The sequence below is a fragment of the Oryctolagus cuniculus genome, chromosome 2 (assembly GCF_051225735.1).
Source record: "Oryctolagus cuniculus isolate XC-2025 breed Fujian yellow rabbit chromosome 2, ASM5122573v1, whole genome shotgun sequence".
NCBI lineage: Eukaryota > Metazoa > Chordata > Mammalia > Lagomorpha > Leporidae > Oryctolagus > Oryctolagus cuniculus.
In genome coordinates, this window is record NC_142868.1 from 116323643 (window position 1) to 116344863 (window position 21221).

The following is a 21221-nucleotide window of genomic DNA, read 5'->3' on the forward strand; positions in this document are numbered from 1 at the left end:
CCCGAGGTGCTGAGGTCCCACCAGGCTCAAGTCCTTTTACCTGTTTGTGCTGGCAGGTCCACGGTTCGTCAGAGGCATTCTGGATTCTGGTGGAGGATGTGGACAGTGAGGTGATCCTGCATCATGAGTATTTTCTACTCAAGGCCAAGTATGCCCAGGACGAGCATCTCATTACGTTCTTCGTGCCTGTCTTTGAACCGCTGCCCCCTCAGTACTTCATCCGGGTGGTGTCTGACCGCTGGCTCTGTGAGTGTCCCCTAGGAACAGGCCCTCTGAGGACAAGAGGAGGTCTTGGACTTTGTGCCAGGCTTGCCCTTTTTTGAGAGTGATGTGTGTGCTGTCAAGGGTTTCTGCGTTCACAGGGGTGCTGGAGGGCTGTTGGGGGAAGACAGAATGCTTACTCTCCTTGCTGTTTCTTTCTGGCAGCTTGTGAGACGCAGCTGCCTGTGTCCTTCAGGCACCTGATCCTGCCAGAGAAGTACCCTCCTCCCACCGAGCTGTTGGACCTGCAGCCCTTGCCCGTGTCTGCTCTCAGAAACAGTGCCTTTGAGAGCCTTTACCAGGATAAATTTCCCTTCTTCAATCCCATCCAGACCCAAGGTGAGTGTTCTCATTCCCAGATAGTGGGTCCCCTTGGAGGCCTTTTTTCTTTCTTTCTTTTTTTTTTTTTTTTAATTAAAAAAATTACTTGAGTGATAGAGAAACAGTTAGCATCTACTGGTTCACACCCAGATGCTTCCAACAGGTGGGGCTAGGCCAGGGTTGAAGGCAGGAGCTGAGAGCACAGTACAGGCCTCCCCTGTAGGGTACAGGAATCCAGGTACTGGAGTCAGCAGCTTGGAGTTGATCCCAGGCACTCCGGTGTGGGATGTGGGCATGTTATCCTCTAGGCTAAGCCCCTACTCCCCTCAGAGGCATTTGAAGAGTACCTGGAAGCAGTGTGTTCTGCAGCAGGTAGGGAACCAGGTGTTCAAGTTCTTGGTAGACTTGGCAACCCAGCAGCCTGTCAGGAACCACTAGGACCTTCTGTTTCCTGAAAACTCCTTGGCCCCTGTTGGATTTGCATTGCCACTCTGCATGGAGACTGAGGTGAGAGGAACAAGGCCTTTCCATGTGTACTGTCATTTCTTAGGCTCAGGGTGTTAGATCCTGCCCCTGATGTTCAAGCACTGCACTAGGGCATGGGGCGTTGATGGAGGCTTCCTCTATCATTATGAGTAACAGTGCGTTCACACAGCATGCACTGTGCTCTGAGTACTTGGCTGAGTACAGCACCATTGTTTTCTCTGTTAGTCCTTCTACCTGTCCTTTGAGGGGTTTACCATCTGAGCTTCTGCCATTGGGGTCCCATTTTATAAATGAGGAAATATGCATGAACAGGTACCCCGAATAAACCAGCTAATACATAATGCAACTTTGAAAGGCAGAGTCATAGAGAGGCAGAAAGAGAGAGAGAGAAAGAGGTGTTCCATCTGCCAGTTCACTCTCCAGAAAGCCACAATGGCTGAAGCTGGGCCAATCCGAAGCCAGGAGCCAGGAGCTTCTGGATCTCCTATGTGGGTGCAGGGGCCAAGGACTTGGGCCATCTTCCACTGCTGTCCCAGGCCATAGCAGAGAGTTGGATCAGAGGTGGAGCAACCAGGACTTGAACTGGCACCCACATGGGATGCTAGCACTTCAGGTGGCAACTTCACCTACTATGCCACAGTGCCTGGTCCCATATTTTTTCTTTCTTTTTTTAAAGATTTTTTTGTTTATTTGAAAGACAGAGTTACAGAGAGGCAGAAGCAGAGAGAGAGAGGTCTTCCATCCAGTGGTTCACTCCCCAAATGCCAGCAATGGTTGGAGCTGGGTTGATCCAAAGCCAGGATCCAAGAGCTTCCTCCAGGTCTCCCATGTGGGTGCAGGGGCCCAAGGACTTGGGCCATCTTCCACTGCTTTCCCAGGGCATAGGAGAGAGCTGAATGGGGAGTGGAGCAGCCGGGACTCAAACCAGCGCCCACATGGGATGTCAGCACTGCAGGCAATGGCTTTACCTGCTATGCCACAGTGCCAGCCCCTTAATTTAGTCTTGATGTCAGGGCATAGTCTTCCCTTCCATGTTAGACTATTTGCAGGAAATGCAGGAAAGTATTGAAGGCACAGAAGAAGCTAGCCCATTCCCTTTATTCTGCATCCTAGTCCCTGAGAAGCAAAGAAAGATGCTTGGCTTCTTTTTGCTTTGGCTGTCCCACAAATCTCCGGGGGCCTTGAAGGTTTCAGAGGACACAGCAGGCTGAGCCCGCCTTGGAGGCGCCTGCGCCATCAGCGCTTTGTCTGCACCCCACAGCTGACTAACCTCGTCCCAGTCTGTCTCCTCTCCGCTACTCACACTACTTCTCTGTTGTTCTCCAGTGTTTAACACTGTGTACAACAGTGACGACAACGTGTTTGTGGGGGCCCCCACGGGCAGTGGGAAGACCATCTGTGCAGAGTTTGCCATCCTGCGGATGCTGCTGCAGAACTCGGAGGGGCGCTGCGTCTACATTACCCCCATGGAGGCCCTGGCAGAACAGGTGTGTGGTGGGGTGCTCTGGCGGGTGCACTTCCCCAGAAGCCATGTTGTCCTGTTCCACACCATGGTTTTCTAGCCCTCATATAATTAGGGTGATTTCCAGAGTTTACATTCTAAAGAGAGCCTGCCCCGCACTTCAAGGCTGGTCTGGGGTAGGAGAGCTGCATGAGCGCTGCAGAGCAAGTCTCTCTGCTTAGCTTCAGGCGTACTTTGCAATACGTTGGAAGACACCTGGCGTGACCTAATGTTCTTCTGGCCTCCTGCACCCTGCTCTCCAGGTGTACATGGACTGGTATGAGAAGTTTCAGGACAGGCTCAACAAGAAAGTGGTGCTGCTGACAGGGGAGACCAGCACGGACCTGAAGCTGCTGGGCAAAGGCAACATCATCATCAGCACCCCTGAGAAATGGGACATCCTCTCCCGGCGGTGGAAGCAGCGCAAGAACGTCCAGAACATCCACCTCTTCGTGGTGGACGAGGTCCACCTGATCGGGGGAGAGAATGGGGTAGGCCCGGGCCTCGCGCTACGGGCGGGGCTGGGACTGACGGGGTGCACTGGGCCCTGTGTTTGTATCCGAGGCTGGAGACTCAGGATTCTGCCTGCTGCCTCATTCCAAACGGCTGATGTGAGATTTCTTTGTAGAGCTCTCGGAAACCAACGTGGCATAGTGAATGTTGGCTCCTGTGGAGAAGGCGGGAGGCGGGAGAGCCCCTAGTTAGGAGGAAGACTTAGGAGGTCACTTTGAGGCTGTTGGGTGATGTACTGAGGGGCACTAGGGGCAGAGTTTGGGGAACCTGGGTCTGGAGTGACACTCCTCCCTCTTTTCCAGCCTGTCTTAGAAGTTATCTGCTCCCGTATGCGCTACATCTCCTCCCAGATCGAGCGGCCTATTCGCATTGTGGCACTTAGCTCCTCGCTCTCCAATGCTAAGGATGTGGCCCACTGGCTGGGCTGCAGTGCCACCTCCACCTTCAACTTCCACCCTAACGTGCGCCCTGTGCCGTTGGAGCTGCACATCCAGGTAGGACCCACTGTCCCCATCCTCCGTGGCCTCAGATTTCCCAGCTTACCCAGGTTTGGGAGCCTGTGTGTGTTGTTTCTTCCTTGGTCTCCAGGGCTTCAACATCAGCCACACACAGACTCGCCTGCTGTCCATGGCCAAGCCTGTGTACCACGCTATCACCAAGCACTCCCCCAAGAAGCCTGTCATTGTCTTTGTCCCATCACGCAAGCAGACCCGCCTCACTGCAATCGACATCCTCACCACATGTGCAGCAGACATCCAACGGCAGAGGTGGGCCCGGGCCTGGGGGAGGGTGAGGGTGAGGGTGAGGGAAGTTGGCCCACCCTGAAGGGTGCTCTGTTGATGAGGGTCGGCGGTAGCCCCATCACATTTGGGGCTAGGGCTGCTTGGCTGGTAGCTATCTGCCTCAGAACCGAGCCACTCTGAGCTGAGTCAGTGCTTACGCTACTCAGGTTCTTGCACTGCACGGAGAAGGATCTGATCCCGTACCTGGAGAAGCTAAGTGACAGCACACTCAAGGAAACACTGCTAAACGGGGTGGGCTACCTGCATGAGGGGCTCAGCCCCATGGAGCGACGCTTGGTGGAACAGCTCTTCAGTTCAGGTAAAAAAAAAAAATACCTCATGGTGTGGAGTGAGATCATGTCCAAGGCTCCTACCAATTGGCATGTGTCAGACTTCAGGATGTGGGTGATGTTTTCCCACAGCACACTCGTTTTTGAAGTACTGTTGGGATTATTCCATCACCTTATTTGATCCTCTCAAGAACCTTGTGGTATAGGGGGGACAAATATCCCTACTCTGTAGATGAGGAAACAGGCACATCTAAGGTGTTAAAGTCTAAGACTTTCAGCACCACCTGGTTTTCCATGGATACCTGACTCCCTAAGGTGGGTGGATCTCAGACATTAATATGCAGTAGAGCTCTGATTGTCCCTTCAGTGGTCTCTTGGTCACTGTCCCCTGTTTACCTATGGCGTTTCAGAGTGGTGCCACTTTGATACTGCCTGGTGGACCTGCAGTGGCCCTGCCAGAATCACTGTCCCTCTTCCACACTTGAGCCTGTCTAGCTTGGGGCATGCTCATGGTTAGTTCGATTTTGCTTCCTTTTGCTGAGCTAGCCTGTGGCTGAGTTGGTGTTAGTACTTGCCACTGTAGTATAAGCCTTGCTTTCCCTAGCCTTTGGATTCTGTTCCAGGATAGCCTCATTTCCTCTGGGATGGTCCTTGGAGCAAGGCAGCAGTAGCAGGGTTACCTTTCATGTAGCGCTGTTAGGTCTCTGAGTCATGTCAGACCTCAATCCCCACCAGCCTAGCTCTGAGTTCTGAAACAGCTGCCTGTGCATGAGACAGAGATCCTGATTTGTCCAGAGAGCCCTGCCTTGAGTCTTCTTTTCCCCTCTGCTCTCAGGGGCTATCCAGGTGGTGGTGGCTTCTCGGAGTCTCTGCTGGGGCATGAGTGTGGCTGCCCACCTGGTGATCATCATGGACACCCAGTACTACAATGGCAAGATCCATGCGTGAGTATGGTTGAGCTCTGCATTAACAAACTTCCCTCCTGAAGTGAACTTAGTCTGCAGACGCAGAAATGAAGATACTATGAAGAAAAAGTATAAGGGAAATAAATACGCAGCTGACATTCTACTGCAGCCATGTGTTGTGAGGATTTTGTCTTGGGACTAGTTGCACATTTGGTTTTTAGTTATTGTCTTTTCGTATTTCAGCGTGTGGGAGAACCAGGAAGTTAGAGCCATGTATTAGCTTTATGCATTTGATTAGCTTTGTCTTACCTGAGAGAATCTGCTTATGAAGGAAGTTAATTTTTTTTAAGATTTATTTATTTACTTAAGAAGCAGAATTACAGATAGAGAGGTCTTCTATCTGCTGGTTTACTCCCCACATGGCCACAAGGGCTGGAGCTGGGCCTATCTGAGTAGTCAGGAGCTTCTTTGGGGTCTCCCACATGGGTGCAGGGGCCCAAGCACTTGGGCCATCTCTCACTGCTTTACCAGACCATTAGTAGGGAGCTGGATCAGAAATGCAGCAGCCAGGACTTGAACCGGCACCCATATGGGATGCTGGTGCACAGGCAGAGGCTTAACCCACAATGCCACAGCACTGACCCAGGAAGTTAATTTTATTTAACAGTTTTGGAGGTTCAAAGACCAAGATTGGGCATCTCTTTTGGTCTGGCATCTGATGGGCATGAAGGGTGTACAGAGGAAGGTTTACAACTTTGGGGATTAAACATCTGTGTGAGTTGGATAGGAAGATCTTACTCAAAGCATAGCAAGCCAGGAGGAATGCTACAGGTTATGTTGTTAATCTATTTTATAGGTTAGGAAGACTTCACAGACTTGGTCATGCCCACACCCTGTGTAGTGGCAAGTAGAAAGTTCAGTCTTTCTTAGAAAATGTCTGAATAATTTAATCTTTTCCTTAAGATACAGGTTATTTTATTTTATGGCTTCATTTTTAATGCCTGAATCTGCTGCTAGGTTTGGGTTTAAGTCAGGTAGCTTGATAACTCAGAAAATACACAGCTGTTGTGTTTGGAAACCTTGACTTGCACACTTGATCCTTCAGTGGGGAAATATTTTGCTTCTTTTTTTTTTTTTTTTTTTTTTTCTTTTTTTTTTTTTTTTTTTTGACAGGCAGAGTGGACAGTGAGAGAGAGAGACAGAGAGAAAGGTCTTCCCTTGCCGTTGGTTCACCCTCCAATGGCCGCCGCGGCTGGTGTGCTGTGGCCAGCGCACCGCGCTGATCCGATGGCAGGAGCCAGGAGCCAGGTGCTTTTCCTGGTCTCCCATGGGGTGCAGGGCCCAAGCACCTGGGCCACCCTCCACTGCACTCCCTGGCCACAGCAGAGGGCTGGCCTGGAAGAGGGGTAACCGGGACAGAATCCGGTGCCCCGACCGGGACTAGAACCCGGTGTGCCGGTGCCGCTAGGTGGAGGATTAGCCTAGTGAGCCACGGTGCCGGCCTAGATTTATTTCTTTTGAAAGGTGGAGTTACAGAGAGGGAGAGACAGATCTTTCATCCACTAGTTCATTCCCCAAGTGGCTACAGTGGTTAGATCTGAGCTGATCCAAAGCAGAGCTTCTTCCAGATCTCCCAAGTGGGTGCAGGGGCCCAAGCACTTGGGCCATCTGCAGCTGCTTTCCCAGGCACATTAGCAGAGAGCTGGATTGGAAGTGGAGTAGCTGGGACTCAAACCGGTGCCCATTTGGGATGCCGACGCTGCAGGCAGCAACCTTACCCGCTACGCCACAGTGCCAGCCCCATATTTTGCTTTTTGACATTAGATAGGTTTGTAGCTTTGGTTCAAGCAACAAATACATGACCCTTACACTTAAAAACTGAAATATCAAATGAAACTAATTTCATCCATAAAAAGTTCATAAAGAGTCTTGCTATAATTTGACCACATGTCCCCATGTTTGCACTTTGATGTGGAAGGCAGGCAGGCTTCTGAGGAGTCCCCCTGGTGATGCATCTCTTGCTCTCCCCATCACAGCTACGTGGATTACCCCATATATGACGTGCTTCAGATGGTGGGCCACGCCAACCGCCCTCTGCAGGACGATGAGGGCCGCTGTGTTATCATGTGTCAGGGCTCCAAAAAGGTCAGTGCTGGCCTGGGCGACACCACCTTCACATGGATTCTCTCATAAGCCGCTCAGCCACATGGAGCTCTGCTGCCTTTTAATTTGCTATTGCTGTTGCCACTCTCTGTTGAAGTCTTTGCCCACTGGATGGCACCATCTTTCCTCACACACTGCTTACTGTTCTGCCCATGTGACTTAGTGTGTCCCGTTCCTGCTGTAGATTATAGCCAGCAATGCCACATTTTGGACGTGTTTCTCTTGTTTTTTTGTATTACTCGTGTGTCTACAAAGAAGCATTCTCTACTGACTTGCCTGAGGCCCTTCTCTGTGACCATGTTGTCAGTGACTTCATTACTACGTCCCCTCCCCCAATCCAGGATTTCTTCAAGAAGTTCTTATACGAGCCATTGCCAGTGGAGTCTCACCTGGACCACTGTATGCACGACCACTTCAATGCGGAGATTGTCACTAAGACCATCGAGAACAAGCAGGACGCTGTGGACTACCTCACCTGGACCTTCCTGTACCGCCGCATGACGCAGAACCCCAATTACTACAACCTGCAGGGTCAGTGGAGCCTGGGTCAGATGCATGCTGTGCTGGTTTTCCCAGCCCTGCTGGGCTTCTCCTAAACCTGCCACCTTGCCTCTGACCTGCACAGGCATCTCCCATCGTCACTTGTCCGACCACTTGTCAGAACTGGTGGAGCAGACCCTGAGCGACCTGGAGCAGTCCAAGTGCATCAGCATCGAGGATGAGATGGACGTGGCGCCACTGAACCTGGGCATGATCGCCGCCTACTACTATATCAACTACACCACCATTGGTGAGGGGCCTTGGCTGCTTGGGTCTGAGTCTGTGGGAGCCTTCTGCCGGAGGGTTTGGAGCCTGCTGGGAGAAGAGATGTCAGGGCTCTCTGTATGTCACAGGGGTGGTGTTGCAGGAAAGCGCAGCCCTGGCAGGAAACCCTCTCTCCCTGCCCCTTTTCTGCCTGCTTTCGTCTTTTCCAAAATTTCCTCTTTCTCTGTCAGAGCTCTTCAGTATGTCCCTGAATGCCAAGACCAAGGTGCGAGGGCTTATCGAGATCATCTCCAATGCAGCAGAGTATGAGAACATTCCCATCCGGCACCACGAGGACAACCTCCTGCGGCAGGTGAGGACGTCGGCTTTAGGAGAGCACCTTTGCAAGTCAGACTTGGCCAGTGTGCTCAGACCTCATGGCATCCGTGCTACCAACACCCCTCTCTATGGCCCCCCACCTCTGTACGTCACTCCCACACGACTCTATCCACCATCTTCCTCCCACGTACTTCTGGGTATTGGAAGTTTGCGGGCCCGGGCCACGTGATGCTTTTGGCCTGAGCTGGTCTCACATAGGGTCATCTGTTCATCAGCAGCTATTTTTTTTCCTTCTCGTTTTCTAGTTGGCTCAGAAGGTTCCCCACAAGCTGAATAATCCCAAGTTCAATGATCCCCACGTCAAGACCAACCTGCTTCTGCAGGCTCACCTGTCGCGCATGCAGCTGAGTGCTGAGCTGCAGTCAGACACAGAGGAAATCCTCAGTAAGGTAGAGTGTGGGTGTGGAGTGGAGGCCTAGGAAGCTTGGGGCCAGCCCTGCCTGCTCTCACCATCCTGTCCCCATTCAGGCTATCAGGCTCATCCAGGCCTGTGTGGACGTCCTCTCCAGCAATGGGTGGCTCAGCCCTGCTCTGGCAGCCATGGAACTGGCCCAGATGGTCACCCAGGCCATGTGGTCCAAGGACTCTTACCTGAAGCAGCTGCCGCACTTCACCTCAGAGCATATCAAACGTTGCACAGACAAGGTGACTGGGTGGGGGACCAAGATCCGAGTGTGCTGGACTGGGGGTGGTTGCAGGGGTGAGTCCTAGTCGGGGAGACTTCTAGATCTGACCCTCTGGGGGTGTCCGTGTTGAGGTGCTTGAGGAGCTTCCAGCGGCACTGCTTTAGATGATGTCCTAGCATGGGAAGTCAGTGAGCAGCTCCGTGGGTCCTTGCCCTTCGCTCTTGGTCTGCATTCTCTTCTCTGACTTCTGAATACCCCATGCAGGGCGTGGAGAGTGTTTTCGACATCATGGAGATGGAGGATGAAGAACGAAATGCATTGCTTCAGCTGACTGACAGCCAGATCGCTGATGTGGCCCGCTTTTGCAACCGCTACCCTAACATTGAGCTGTCTTACGAAGTGGTGGATAAGGACAGCATCCGCAGGTGAGCCAGAGGGCCAGGCGGCCTGCCCGGGGTCCCTGCTGGGCAGAGCATGACCGTGTGCCTTGCTGATGTGCTGCCCACTTCTCCCCGTCCCCCCCAACAGTGGCGGACCAGTTGTGGTGCTGGTGCAGCTGGAGCGAGAGGAGGAAGTCACGGGCCCTGTTATCGCACCTCTCTTCCCACAGGTATGTCCTGGCAGCTGGCTTCCCCAGGTGTTGACTTGAGGCCCTATCCACTGGCTACCTGGGGATGAGGGTGCAGTGCACTGGGGGATAGGAATTCAAAGTGACAGTGAACTTACAGGCTCAGAATTAATCTTGGAGCCATGAGTTGTTTTCTTTATTTTCCTACATACCTTTAAATAATTCAGATGATTGACCGTGTTCCACACATCAGTTGTGCTGTGTTGTCAGTCTGTATGGTATGTGTGTATTCATTTGTCTAAATGTTTTTAGGACACTTGGGGCTTTTCTAGTTGATATTTCTTTCATACTCTGTTTCACTCTGTGTAGAGACAGAGCTTCCTGCCACTGCTTCGCCCTAAACGCTCACCAAGGGCTGATACTGAGCTGGGCTGACATGGGAGCATGATCCAGGTCTCCCCTGTGGGTGGCAGGAACTGAATCACTTGGGCCATCGCCTTTGCCCCCGCCTCTCCCCACCGTGTATTACTTGTGTGTATTAGCAGGAAGCTGGAGTCAGGAACTGGAGCCCAGAACAAGTTCAGCAGGCTCTGAGGAAAGAGTGTTTTACACTGGGAGACTTAGGCTTTATGACTGGAGTGGCCAGTAGAGAGGCAAGGCTTCACTGAAATGAGCCCTCTGCAGGGCCTGCTTTGGCTCCTCGGCTGCAGGCTCACCCCCATGGCAGGGAGTTTTCTCATCAGGAACATAGCCTTGTACTTAAACTCCCTGAGGAACTCGAAGCTGCCAGCACCTAGACTGTATCTGTAACAGTACAGTCAGTGGCAAGCGCTAAATAGAAGTACCTTGGGACAGGGGCCAACCAATGAGTTGTTCCACCGCCCAAAAATTAGGGGGGCAGGGGGCGGGGGCAGGCACACGCCTAGCAGTTAAGATGCCTGCATCCCATATTGGAGGGCCTGAGTTCAGGTCTTGGCTCTGCTCCTGATTCTGGCTTCCTGCCAATGCACATCCTGGGAAGCAGCAGTGGCCTGATAGTGGGGTCATGGAGACCTGGATTGAGTCCCCAGTCCCAGACATTTGGGGAGTGAGCCAGTGCATAGGAGCTCGTATTTCTCTGCCTATCAAATAAATAACAATAAAAAATGTTTCACTGGGTCCATTTGAGACATGTAGTTCCAAAATCTTAGGTATATCAAATTGTATTTCAGGAAGAAAGAAATTTGGAAAGCTTTGTCTGGTTTTTGTTATTCTGCTTTTGTAACCGTTCTCACGGTCAGCTGTAGCCATCAAGTTTTACAAATTCTTGGTTTTTCGTCACTGCAGAAACGTGAAGAGGGCTGGTGGGTAGTGATCGGAGATGCCAAGTCCAACAGCCTCATCTCCATCAAGAGGCTGACCCTGCAGCAGAAGGCCAAGGTGAGTGCACTGGCCCAGCGTTTGTCCTCAGGCAGGGCAGGGTGAGAACTCCTCCCCCGGGTCCATGGCATCTGATTTCTGCCTGCTCTCTCTAGGTGAAGCTGGACTTCGTGGCCCCCGCCACTGGGGCCCACAACTACACTTTGTACTTCATGAGTGACGCTTACATGGGCTGTGACCAGGAGTACAAATTCAGTGTGGATGTGAAAGAAGCCGAGACAGACAGCGACTCGGATTGAATCCCGAGACGTCAAGGATAGTTGAACGTGAACTAGGAACCCAGTTGTAGGGATCTTGGCCATGGAGATTAGATCTGTGGGCCTGGCACCGGTTCAGCCCACCCCCCCTTTTTCCTTTCACGAGCTCACAGTCCACACTGTGGACCTGGTGTCTGCAGGTGTCACGTGAAGCATAAACCGTGTACAGCGTTTGTAGGCATGTTCCTCACAGTTTGTCAGACGTTCTAATAAAATGACTTGGAGAAACCATTTGTCTTCGTATTAGTCCGTTCAGAAGATTCTTCTTCCAGCCTGAGGCCTTGCCACAGACATTTGTTATGTCAGCTACTGAACTTGCTTATAATCAGGCCCTTTGGGAACAAAACTGGGACTGTCACTTGTGCCCATCTCAGCCTGGAGGAGGAGATGGGTAGCGTCCCCTCCTAGAGGGAGGCAGCGCAGAAGGGAGATGTGACCCATTCTTGGTAAACTGACTGTAACCTACATCTTTAGATTTTCTAAATTCCTACCTTCTGTTCTTTATGAATAACTGCACAAAACCAAAGATGATTCTGAAGGGCAATTTCCCTAGGGTCCAAAGACCTCTTTCTGCAAAATATTAAGCCCAAAGAACCTTTAGGTTATGCCTCTTGGTATTTATTAAGAATAAAAACACCTTAAATTAAAATAACTGGGGCTGGCGCTGTGGGGTAGCCTGTAATGCTGCCTCCTGCAGTGCCCGCATCCCATTTGGGCGCCAGTTTGAGATCCAGCTGCTCCGCTTCCGATCCAGCTCTCTGTTATGGCCTGGGAAAGCAGTCTAAGACAGCCCAAGTGCTTGGGCCCCTGCACCCACATGGGAGAACTGGGAAGAAGCTCCTGGTTCTTGGCTTCAGATTGGCCCAGCTCCGGCTGTTGCAGCTATTTGGGAGTGAACCAGTGGATAGAAGATCTCTCTCTGCCTCTGCCTCTGCTGCTTTGTAACTCTGCCTTTCAAATAAAAAAAAGCCAAAAAAAAAAAATTGAAATAACTATTATTTCACTCATTAGAAGTTAACTTCATTTTAAAATGTTAGCTTTAAAGATGGACTTATTTATTCATTTATTTAAAAGAGCAACAAAGAGGGAGACAGAGATCTTCTTCCATCATTCTCCAAATGGCTGCAAGAGCCAGGGCTGGGACAGGCCAAAGCCAGGAGCCCGGAACTTATCCTGGTCTTCTACATGGGTGGCAGGGTCACCTGCTGTCTTCCCAGGCACATTTGCAGGAAGCCGGATCAGAAGTGGAGTAGCTGGGACTTGAACCCGCACTCTAACCTGAAATGCTGGCATTGAAGAGGTGACTTAATGCAGTGTCACAAAATTAGCCACTATGGTTTTTTTTTTTTTTTTTGACAGGCAGAGTGGACAGTGAGAGAGAGAGAGACAGAGAGAAAGGTCTTCCTTTGCCGTTGGTTCACCCTCCAATGGCCGGCGCACTGCGGCCGGCGCACCGCGCTGATCTGATGGCAGGAGCCAGGTGCTTTTCCTGGTCTCCCATGGGGTGCAGGGCCCAAGCACCTGGGCCATCCTCCACTGCACTCCCTGGCCACAGCAGAGAGCTGGCCTGGAAGAGGGGCAACCGGGACAGAATCCGGCGCCCCAACCCGGCCTAGAACCCGGTGTGCCGGCGCCGCTAGGCGGAGGATTAGCCTAGTGAGCCGCGGCGCCGGCCTCACTATGTTTTATTTTAAAATGACTTTCAAAACAAACCCAGGGAAAAGTGCAGAATGTATGGTTTTGCAAATCTCTAAGGTCTGGCTTAATGACCATTGGAGTCTGAACTGGTTCTACAATCTTCTATGTGGTTTGAGGTGAAGCAAGCTGACTTCACAAACATAGAGCTAGAAAAGGGAGGAGTTGTTTTGTTTTTGAAGATTTATTTATTTGAAAGAGTTACACAGAGAGAGAAGGAGAGAGGTCTTCCATCTGATGGTTTACTCCCCAACTGGCCACAATCTGCACCAATCCGGAGCCAGGCGACAGAAGCCTTCTCCAGGTCTCCAACGTGGGTGCAGGGGCCCAAGGAGTTGGGCCATCTTTCACTGCTCTCCCAGGCCATAGCAGAGAGCTGGATCGGAAGTGGAGCAGCCAGGTCTCAAACTGGCGCCCACATGGGATGCCGGCGCTTCAGGCCTGGGCGTTAACCTGCTGAGCCACAGTGCTGGCCCCGGAAGGAGTTTTAAAAAAGCCTGTTCAGAGCCGGCGCTGCGGCTCACTAGGCTAATCCTCTGCCTTGTGGCGCCGGCACACCGGATTCTGTCCCGGTTGCCTCTCTTCCAGTCCAGCTCTCTGCTGTGGCCAGGGAGTGCAGTGGAGGATGGCCCAAGTGCTTGGGCCCTGCACCCCATGGGAGACCAGGATAAGTACCTGGCTCCTGCCATCGGATCAGCGTGGTACGCTGGCCGCAGTGTGCTGGCCACAGCGGCCATTGGAGGGTGAACCAATGGCAAAAGGAAGACCTTTCTCTCTGTCTCTCTCTCTCTCTCACTGACCACTCTGCCTGTCAAAAAAATAAAAAAAGCCTGTTCAGATAATTATGGCTATTCTTTTGATACTGCATTAATATTCTTCAAGTAGTAACTTTATTTAGTCAGAGTTACACAGAGGAGAGGCAGAGAGAGAGAAAAAATGTTCTCTCAGGCCTTAGCAGAGAGCTGGATTGGAAGAGAAGCAGCTGGGACTCGAACCGGCACCCATATGGGATGCTGGCACTTCAGGCCAGGGCATTAACCCACTGCGCCACAGCGCTAGCCCCCAAGGTAGTAGTTTCTTAAAGGCAATGTAGAATCTGAAACTTCACCCATTCTTTTTGTTTGTTTTTAAAGATCTATTTACTTGAGAGGCAGAGAGAAGAGCAGAGACAAAGATGTTCCATCTGCTGGTTCACTTCCAAGATGGCCACAAAAGCCCAGGGTGGGCCAGGCTGAAGCCAGGAGGTTTATTGTGGTCTCCCACGTGGGTGCAGGGATCTGAGCATTTTGGCCATCTTCCACTGCTTTCCTGGGCGCGTTAACAGGGAGCTGGATCAGAAGTGGAGCAGGTGGATTCGAACTGGAGCTCATATGGGGTGCCAGTATTGCAGGCAGTGGCTTAACCTGCTATGCCACAAAACCAGCCCCACCTGGCTTCTATTCAGTTCTGTTAAACCTGACTTTACTCTTTTTTTTTTTTTAATAGATTTATTTGAAAGGCAGTCTTTAGGAGGGAAAGAGATCTTCTATCCATTTGTTCACTCCACTGCAACAGCTGGGGCTGGGCCAGGCCAAAGCAAGGAGCCTGAAACTCCATCCAGGTCTCACATGGATGGCAGGGGCCCAAGCAGTTAGGCCATCTTCCCCTGCTTCCCCAGGTGCATTAGTCAGGAGCTGGGTAAGCAGCAGAACAGCCAGGACTAGAACTGACACCTACCCGAGATGCTGGCTATGGCTTAACCTGCTATACCATGATGCTGGCCCTGTTTACACTATGAGTGAATTTTACCCATGAATTGTAATGTCGTGCATTGGTCATTTGGAAAATGTTGGATCATTGAAATACACACTTCTATGAAATGTGTATACATTTCACCATCAATAAAGCTCATGGCAGAAATGCAAGTTTTCAGAAATGCAAATTTTTGCTTGAAAGCTTTTATCAGTTATTTACTGGGAAGTAAAAGGTTTATTCCATTAATTTTTCAGAAAATGGTTAGCCAAATAGCCAAGTCTAAATACTGTAATTTGGGGCTGGTGCTGTGGCATAGTGGTTAAGGCCACTGTCTGCAGTGCCGGCATCCCATATGGGCTCTGTGGCTCACTTGGCTAATCTTCCTCCTGTGGCACCGGCACCCTGGGTTCTAGTCCCGGTTGAGGTACTGGATTCTGTCCTGGTTGCTCCTCTTCCAGTCCAGCTCTCTGCTGTGGCCCGGGAGTGCAGTGGAGGATGGCCCAAGTGCTTGGGCCCTGCACCCGCATGGGAGACCGGGAGGCTTTGGATTGGTGTAGCGCCAGCTGTAGCAGCCATTTGGGGAGTGAACCAACGGAAGGAAGACTTTTCTCTCTGTCTCTCACTGTCTATAAATCTCTCTCCTCTTTCTCACTGTCTAACTCTGTCTGGAAAAAAAAAAATTTTCCTTTAACATTGGTTGAACTTATTTTTAAGATTTTATCTGGGGTCAGCGCTGTACCACAGTGGGTTAAGCTGCCATCTGAAGTGCCAGCATCCCATATAGGGGCCAGTTCAAGTCCTGGTTGCTCCACTTCCCATCTAGCTATCTGCTGTGGCCTAGGAAAACAGGAGAAGATAGCCCATGTCCTTGGGCCCCTGCACCCACGAGGCTCAGAGGAAGCTCCTGGCCGGCCCAGCAAAGGCCATTGTGGGCATTTGGGGAGTGAACCATCAGATGGAAGACTTCTCTAGCTCTTTCTGCCTCTGCCTCTAACTCTGTAGATCAGGGCCAGCGTTGTAGCACAGTAGGTCAAGCTTTAGCCTGCAAGCCGGCATCCATATGAACTCCAGTTCAAGTTCTGGCTGCTTCACTTCCAATGCAGCTCCCTGCTAATGCGCTTGGGAAAGCAGTAGATGGCCCATGTGCTTGGGCCCCTGCATCCAGGTAGGAGACCTGGAACAAGCTTCTGGCCCTTGGTTGCAGCCTGGCCCAGCTCCAGTCATTGCAGTCATTTGGGGAGTGAACAGAGAAAGGAAGACCTTTCTTTCTGTCTCTCCCTCTTGAACAAATGAATAAATCTTAAAAAACAAACAAAACCAAAAACTGGGCCTCAAACCACCGCTCGTATGTGATGCCAGTGTTGCGGGCGGTAGCCTGACCTGCTGTGCCACAATGCTGGCCCCTAGTAGAATGTCTTAAATACAGAAATTTACCCAGAAACTGGGAAAGCAGAACCTATTTCAGACAAGGAATTACCACAGAACTTTTTTTTAAGATTTATTTATTTATTTATTTGAAAGAGTTAGGCAGAGAGACAGAGAGGTCTTCTATCTGCTGGTTCACTCACCAATTGGCCGTAACGGCCAGAGGTGAACTGATCTGAAGCCAGGAGCTTCTTTTTTTTTGACAGGCAGAGTTAGACAGTGAGAGAGACAGACAGAAAGGTCTTCCTTCCATTGGTTCACCCCCCAAATGGCCGCTAAGGCCGGCGTGCTGCACCGATTCAAAGCCAGGAGCCAGGTGCTTCCTCCTGGTCTCCCAAGCACTTGGGCCATCCTCCACTACCTTCCCGGGCCACAGCGGAGAGCTGGACTGGAAGAAGAGCAACCAGGACAGAATCCAGTGCACCGACCAGGACTAGAACCCGGTGTGCCAGCACCACAGGTGGAGGATTAGCCTAGTGAGTCACGGTGCTGGCGTCAGGAGCTTCTTGTAGGTCTTCCCCGCGGGTGCAGGGGCCCAAGGACTTGGACCATCTTCCACTGCTTTCCCAGGCCATAGCCGAGAGCTGGATCGGAAGCAGAGCAGCCGGGTCTCGAACCGGCGCCCATATGGGATGTCAGCACTGCAAGTGGTGGCTTTACCTGCTCTGCCACAGTGCCAGCCACTACCACGGAATTTTTTAAATTGTGACTGTTCTTATAAAATAAGACTTTGGACTCAAATGTATTATTTTTGTAAAGTTTACAGTTTTGGAAAGGTCTGAGACACACTCTCCCTTCTACATATATATGAGGGAACTTCAAAAAGTTCATGGAAAATGGAATTAAAAGATGTTTATTTTGGTGCAAAAATTTTTTTGAAACCCATGATCTTTTCACAATATACAATCTCTGGGAACTTTCTGACATACCCTTGTATACACACACACACACACACACACACACACACACACACAGTACACTCCCTACCCACCCAAATTTAACACTGTGTCCCAAAGCAAGCAAACTCTGAGTTAACAAAAATGGACTGGCATTCTGTAGCTCTTTACTGAGGGCCTCGTGTCAAAGGAGGGGAAAAGCCAGCCACCCTGTGGCTCCATGCCTCTTTTTGAGTCTGCAGAGAAGCCAGCCAAGTTGAATCAAGGTCAAGGATGCTCCTCCAGGCCCTCCTGGGACTGGCAAAGTCTCAGCACACTTTCTCAGGAACTGTGATGCCGAAGTCAAGGCAGCTCAGAGGCCTTCAGGCTGCTGGTACTTCCAGAAGGCCACCTCCCCATCATCACTGCAGGAAGCCAGGAGCCCCCGCTCCTTGGGGTTCCAGGCCACGCAGTTGACATCCTGGGAATGGGCCTGGCGCAAATGGGCCGTCAGGGAGAAGGTGGGCTGCTGCGGGTCCGAGCTGGGATCCTCCTCAAACACTCGGATGGCATCGTCCCCACAAGCTGTAGCCAGGGCCCCGGTCAGCTGACACCTGGGAGAAATGTGCCATCAGGAGGTGTGCAGACTGCTCTTCCCTCCCCAGTCTGGCAAACTGGGCAAGAGAGAGAGCTGTTCTACAGTCCCTGCCTGTTCTCTTCCCAGCTGCAGGCCTCAGCTCAGTCTTACCGGGGAGTGTCCCAAAGACAGAGCCACGAGCAGCACCTCCCTCGGTCTGCAGATGCCTCCATACTCCTTCCAGTTATAACTAACCTAAAAACCCCAAGCAGCTCTGAAGAGCACACTTCTCATTGAGCATAAGTGGTTTCCCATGCTTTGAAGTCTTTTTTAACTGATAGAACAGGCTACTGAGTTTTACCATTATTTGCTTAAGTCCACTTTTTTTGCAACATACTCGTATGCGTTACTCCAAACTGTTTGCTAATACTAATTATGCTTGGACGCCTATGAACTTTTTCCTTTGTTTAGCATTAATTCTTAGGCCTCCCTCTCAGGGCCAGAACTGTCTTCTGCCTAACTCTCCCTCTGTGTTTCCAAACCGTAACAACCCCAACCACCGATCCACAGATTCAGTCCTGCTCTCTGGACGGACTGGCACTGCGTGAATCCCGGGGCTGGTGCTGCCCTCAGAGCCTGCGCTCCTAACCAGGGCTCCTGGGTCTAAGGCTGAGTCCTGCCCCTGGGACTCGCAGGCCGGCCGGCTCTAGCATGGTGGACAGGGGGCCTCATCTACAGAAACAGGGCGGCTCTTCTCTTGTGCCCCGCTGGTAGCAGGACAGAGGGTCACGATGTCTCTCAAATCCCTGCTTTACCAGGAGTGGGGTGGGGATGGAGGTCTTACCAGGCAATGTCGTAAATGGCCCTGGAGTGGAAGCCAGACAAAGTGCAGACACACTTCCAGCTGGGGGCAGAGCCGCTGCACACCAGCCCTGCAAGACAGACCGGTTCTGAGCCCGAGGCCTCGGCGGAGGAGCTGCGCACCGCAGACTTCAGGCCATCCCTGTGCCGCCATCCTCACCGACCCGCAGCACACACTGTGGCCACACGGGTCCTCCTGGAGCAGAACTCCAAGAAGGAAATACTCCTGTCCTGCCGCAGACTATCGCGTACCCACCTAGCAGCTTGCCTTCGAAGGCCACGCAACCAGCTGAGCCAACCCACCCGACTCCTCCTCAAATCCTTCCCATCCTATGACCCCTTGTTCACGCAGCTTTCCCCAGCTCCTCTGAGTGTTCTATCTGGAGCCCTCTCCTGGCACACGCTCCTTTTACTCCAACGCGCCACCATCAGGCATGTGTCCCAGCAGACCGCACGCCTCTCGTGTCTCCTGTAGCTCCACTACTGGACCCGCACCTTGTTCGTTGCCTGGTAGATACTGGCGCCAGATGCGCACGGTTCGGTCATCACTGCAGGATGCCAGGCGCTGGCCGCTGGGGTCAAAGGCCAAGCTCCACACAGTAGACTCATGGCCCTCCAGGGTGGCGCAGCACACCCAGTCATCCTCTTCCTCCCGGTAGAGCTTCACTGTGTCGTCGTAGCTGGCAGAGGCTAACAGCTGGGGGGAGGGAGGGGAGAGACCCAGCACTCGCCTGTGTGGCCCAGGAAGTGCCTGTGTGCCGAGTAGCACAGTCCCAGGGCTCAGACCAGGGTCTTCTGGTCAGAGACCCCGTACTGGCAGGCTGAGGCTGAGGAGCAGAAAAAGGCTGGGCGCCCACCTTCTCCCCAGGGTCCCCGCCCACCAGGAGCCCATGCTGGCCAACGGTTACCTCCTGACTTGGGTGCCAAACCACGTGCTTGACATCCTGTGTATGGGAGTTGAGGACACTGACACATTCATACTCATCCTCTTCGTCCACTGTGGGAGACAAAAGGAAGGGAAGCCGGAAGCCCACCGTGGAACGGCTGTCAGCTGGGTCCTGACTCCTGCAGGGACCCGGGACTCACCTTCCCAGACCCACACACTCTTGTCTCGGCTGCAGGTGGCCAGGAGGTTGCCAGATGGGGCCCAAGCCACTGACTTGACCTCGTTTTCATGGCCCTCAAGAGTGGTTACACACTGCAAAGGGAGGAGGGTTGAGAAGGGTTGGCTGAGGTTCCTAAACTCGCCCTAAGGAGCAAGGTCCCCTCCAGCATGCTTACCTCAAAGTCATCCTGGTTCTTCTTCCAAATGCAGGTGGTAGCATCAAAGCTGGCAGAGGCCAGGTAGTTCCCACAGGGAGACCAGGCCACCTTCCGCACGGTGCGCTGGTGGCCTTCAGAAAGGACAGACTTGCAGACCCAGCTGTCACCTAAGAGCAGAGGACAGGATAGGCTCTGGAGCTGGGGTCATCAGGAGGCGCGGAGGCATCACCAATGCCTGACAATGGGGCTAGGAGCGGGGCCAAGTTGTAGGGATAAGGCTCCATCAGTCTACTTAACAACATGCTCTTTTTCTTTCTTCTTGTTAAAGAGGCTTATGTACTTATTTGAAAATCAGAGCAGGGGCCAGCGCTGTAGAGTAGCAGGTAAAGCCATGGCCTGCAGTGCCAGCATCCCCTATGAGCACTGGTTCGAGTCCTGGCTGCTCCTCTTCCGATCCAGCTCTCTGCTGTGGCCTGGGAAAGCAGCAGAAGATGGCCCAAGTGCTTGGGCCCCTGCACCTGCATGGGGACCTGGAAGGAGCTGCTGGCTCCGGATTGGTCCAGCTCTGGCTGTTGCGGCCAATTGGGAGTGAACCAGCAGAAGGAAGACCTCTCTCTCTCTCTCTGCCTCTGCTTCTCTATAACTCTGCCTTTCAAGTAAATAAATAAATCTTAAAAAAAGAAAACCAAAGCAACTCTTCAAATGTCCACAACAGCCAGGGCTAGGTCCGGCACTCCATCCTGGTCTCCAAGCACTTGGGCCATCATCCGCTGCCTTCCCAGGAACATCAGCAGGGAGCTGGACTAGCAGGAGCAGCTGGGACTGCAGCCGGGGCTCATAAGGGAGGCCGGTGTTAGCTGCGGCTTAACCTGCTGCACCACAACGCCCACCCTAAACAAGCTTCTTCAAAGAGTAACTGAATCTGCTTCCCACGGAGTCACCACCCTGATTGACAACTGACAATGGCTCCCAAATGCCCTCGGGATAAAAGGCAAAGTTCACCTAGCGGGTGCCAGGGTTCCCGCGAGCTACTTTCCCGCCACCGCGTCTCCACATCTTGCTGCCTCCGCAACTGTTACCATTCCGCAAGAGTTCCAGCCTGTCTGTCGGCATTTCGCGTCCAGCACTTGCTGCCTCCTTTGCACGAAAAACCCTTCTAAGGGTGCCTAACGCCTGACTCGGAGGTCGCCCATCCCGCGGTCTGTAATTCGTTCGGGGTCGGCCTCGTCGGTGCGCTCTCGGCGCAGGTCGCACAGGCAGGCCAGCCTTACCTTCGGTGGCCCAGATGCGGATTCTACGGTCGCCACCGCACGAGGCCAGCAGAGTCCCTGCAGGGTTCCAGGCCAGGAACCAGCAGCGGGAGTCCGGGTGCGCCGAGACACGGCTCAGCAGCACCAGAGAATCCTTCATGGCGACAGGGCGCAGGGTTAGGAAGAGGTGGGCAGTCAGCCGCGCTGACCGCTGCTACAGGCGCGCGAGCCTCCGCGACGCCCACTCCAGCGCCCGCAGTCACCCACAGGTCCCGCTTCCGGCCGGGGGCCGGGGCCGTACCAGGA

At 52.5% G+C, this 21221-nt stretch overlaps 2 protein-coding genes across 2 annotated transcripts in view; one reads left to right on the forward strand and one right to left on the reverse strand.

Moving 5' to 3' along the window:
- The window catches only part of SNRNP200 (small nuclear ribonucleoprotein U5 subunit 200), a 32166-nt gene extending 20697 nt beyond the window's left edge, over positions 1–11469 (forward strand). The window contains exons 28-45 of the mRNA XM_008253830.5: positions 57–246; positions 427–600; positions 2395–2555; positions 2833–3060; positions 3385–3576; positions 3671–3849; positions 4032–4183; positions 4990–5098; positions 7096–7204; positions 7564–7753; positions 7848–8012; positions 8218–8339; positions 8611–8754; positions 8834–9010; positions 9256–9416; positions 9520–9601; positions 10886–10978; positions 11074–11469. Coding sequence (XP_008252052.2) covers positions 57–246; positions 427–600; positions 2395–2555; positions 2833–3060; positions 3385–3576; positions 3671–3849; positions 4032–4183; positions 4990–5098; positions 7096–7204; positions 7564–7753; positions 7848–8012; positions 8218–8339; positions 8611–8754; positions 8834–9010; positions 9256–9416; positions 9520–9601; positions 10886–10978; positions 11074–11217 — 2772 coding nt within the window. The 3' untranslated portion in view covers positions 11218–11469. The remainder of the gene's footprint in view (positions 1–56; positions 247–426; positions 601–2394; positions 2556–2832; positions 3061–3384; positions 3577–3670; positions 3850–4031; positions 4184–4989; positions 5099–7095; positions 7205–7563; positions 7754–7847; positions 8013–8217; positions 8340–8610; positions 8755–8833; positions 9011–9255; positions 9417–9519; positions 9602–10885; positions 10979–11073) is intronic.
- Positions 11470–16926: 5457 nt separating this feature from the next.
- Positions 16927–21199, reverse strand: CIAO1 (cytosolic iron-sulfur assembly component 1). Its single transcript, XM_002710031.6, has 7 exons — positions 20937–21199; positions 19684–19832; positions 19489–19600; positions 19311–19399; positions 18898–19099; positions 18386–18473; positions 16927–17578 (listed from the first exon to the last, which is right to left on the reverse strand). The coding sequence occupies exons 1-7, from the start codon at positions 21073–21075 to the stop codon at positions 17338–17340; spliced, it is 1020 nt and encodes a 339-aa protein (XP_002710077.1). The 5' UTR covers positions 21076–21199; the 3' UTR covers positions 16927–17337.
- Positions 21200–21221: the final 22 nt, after the last annotated feature.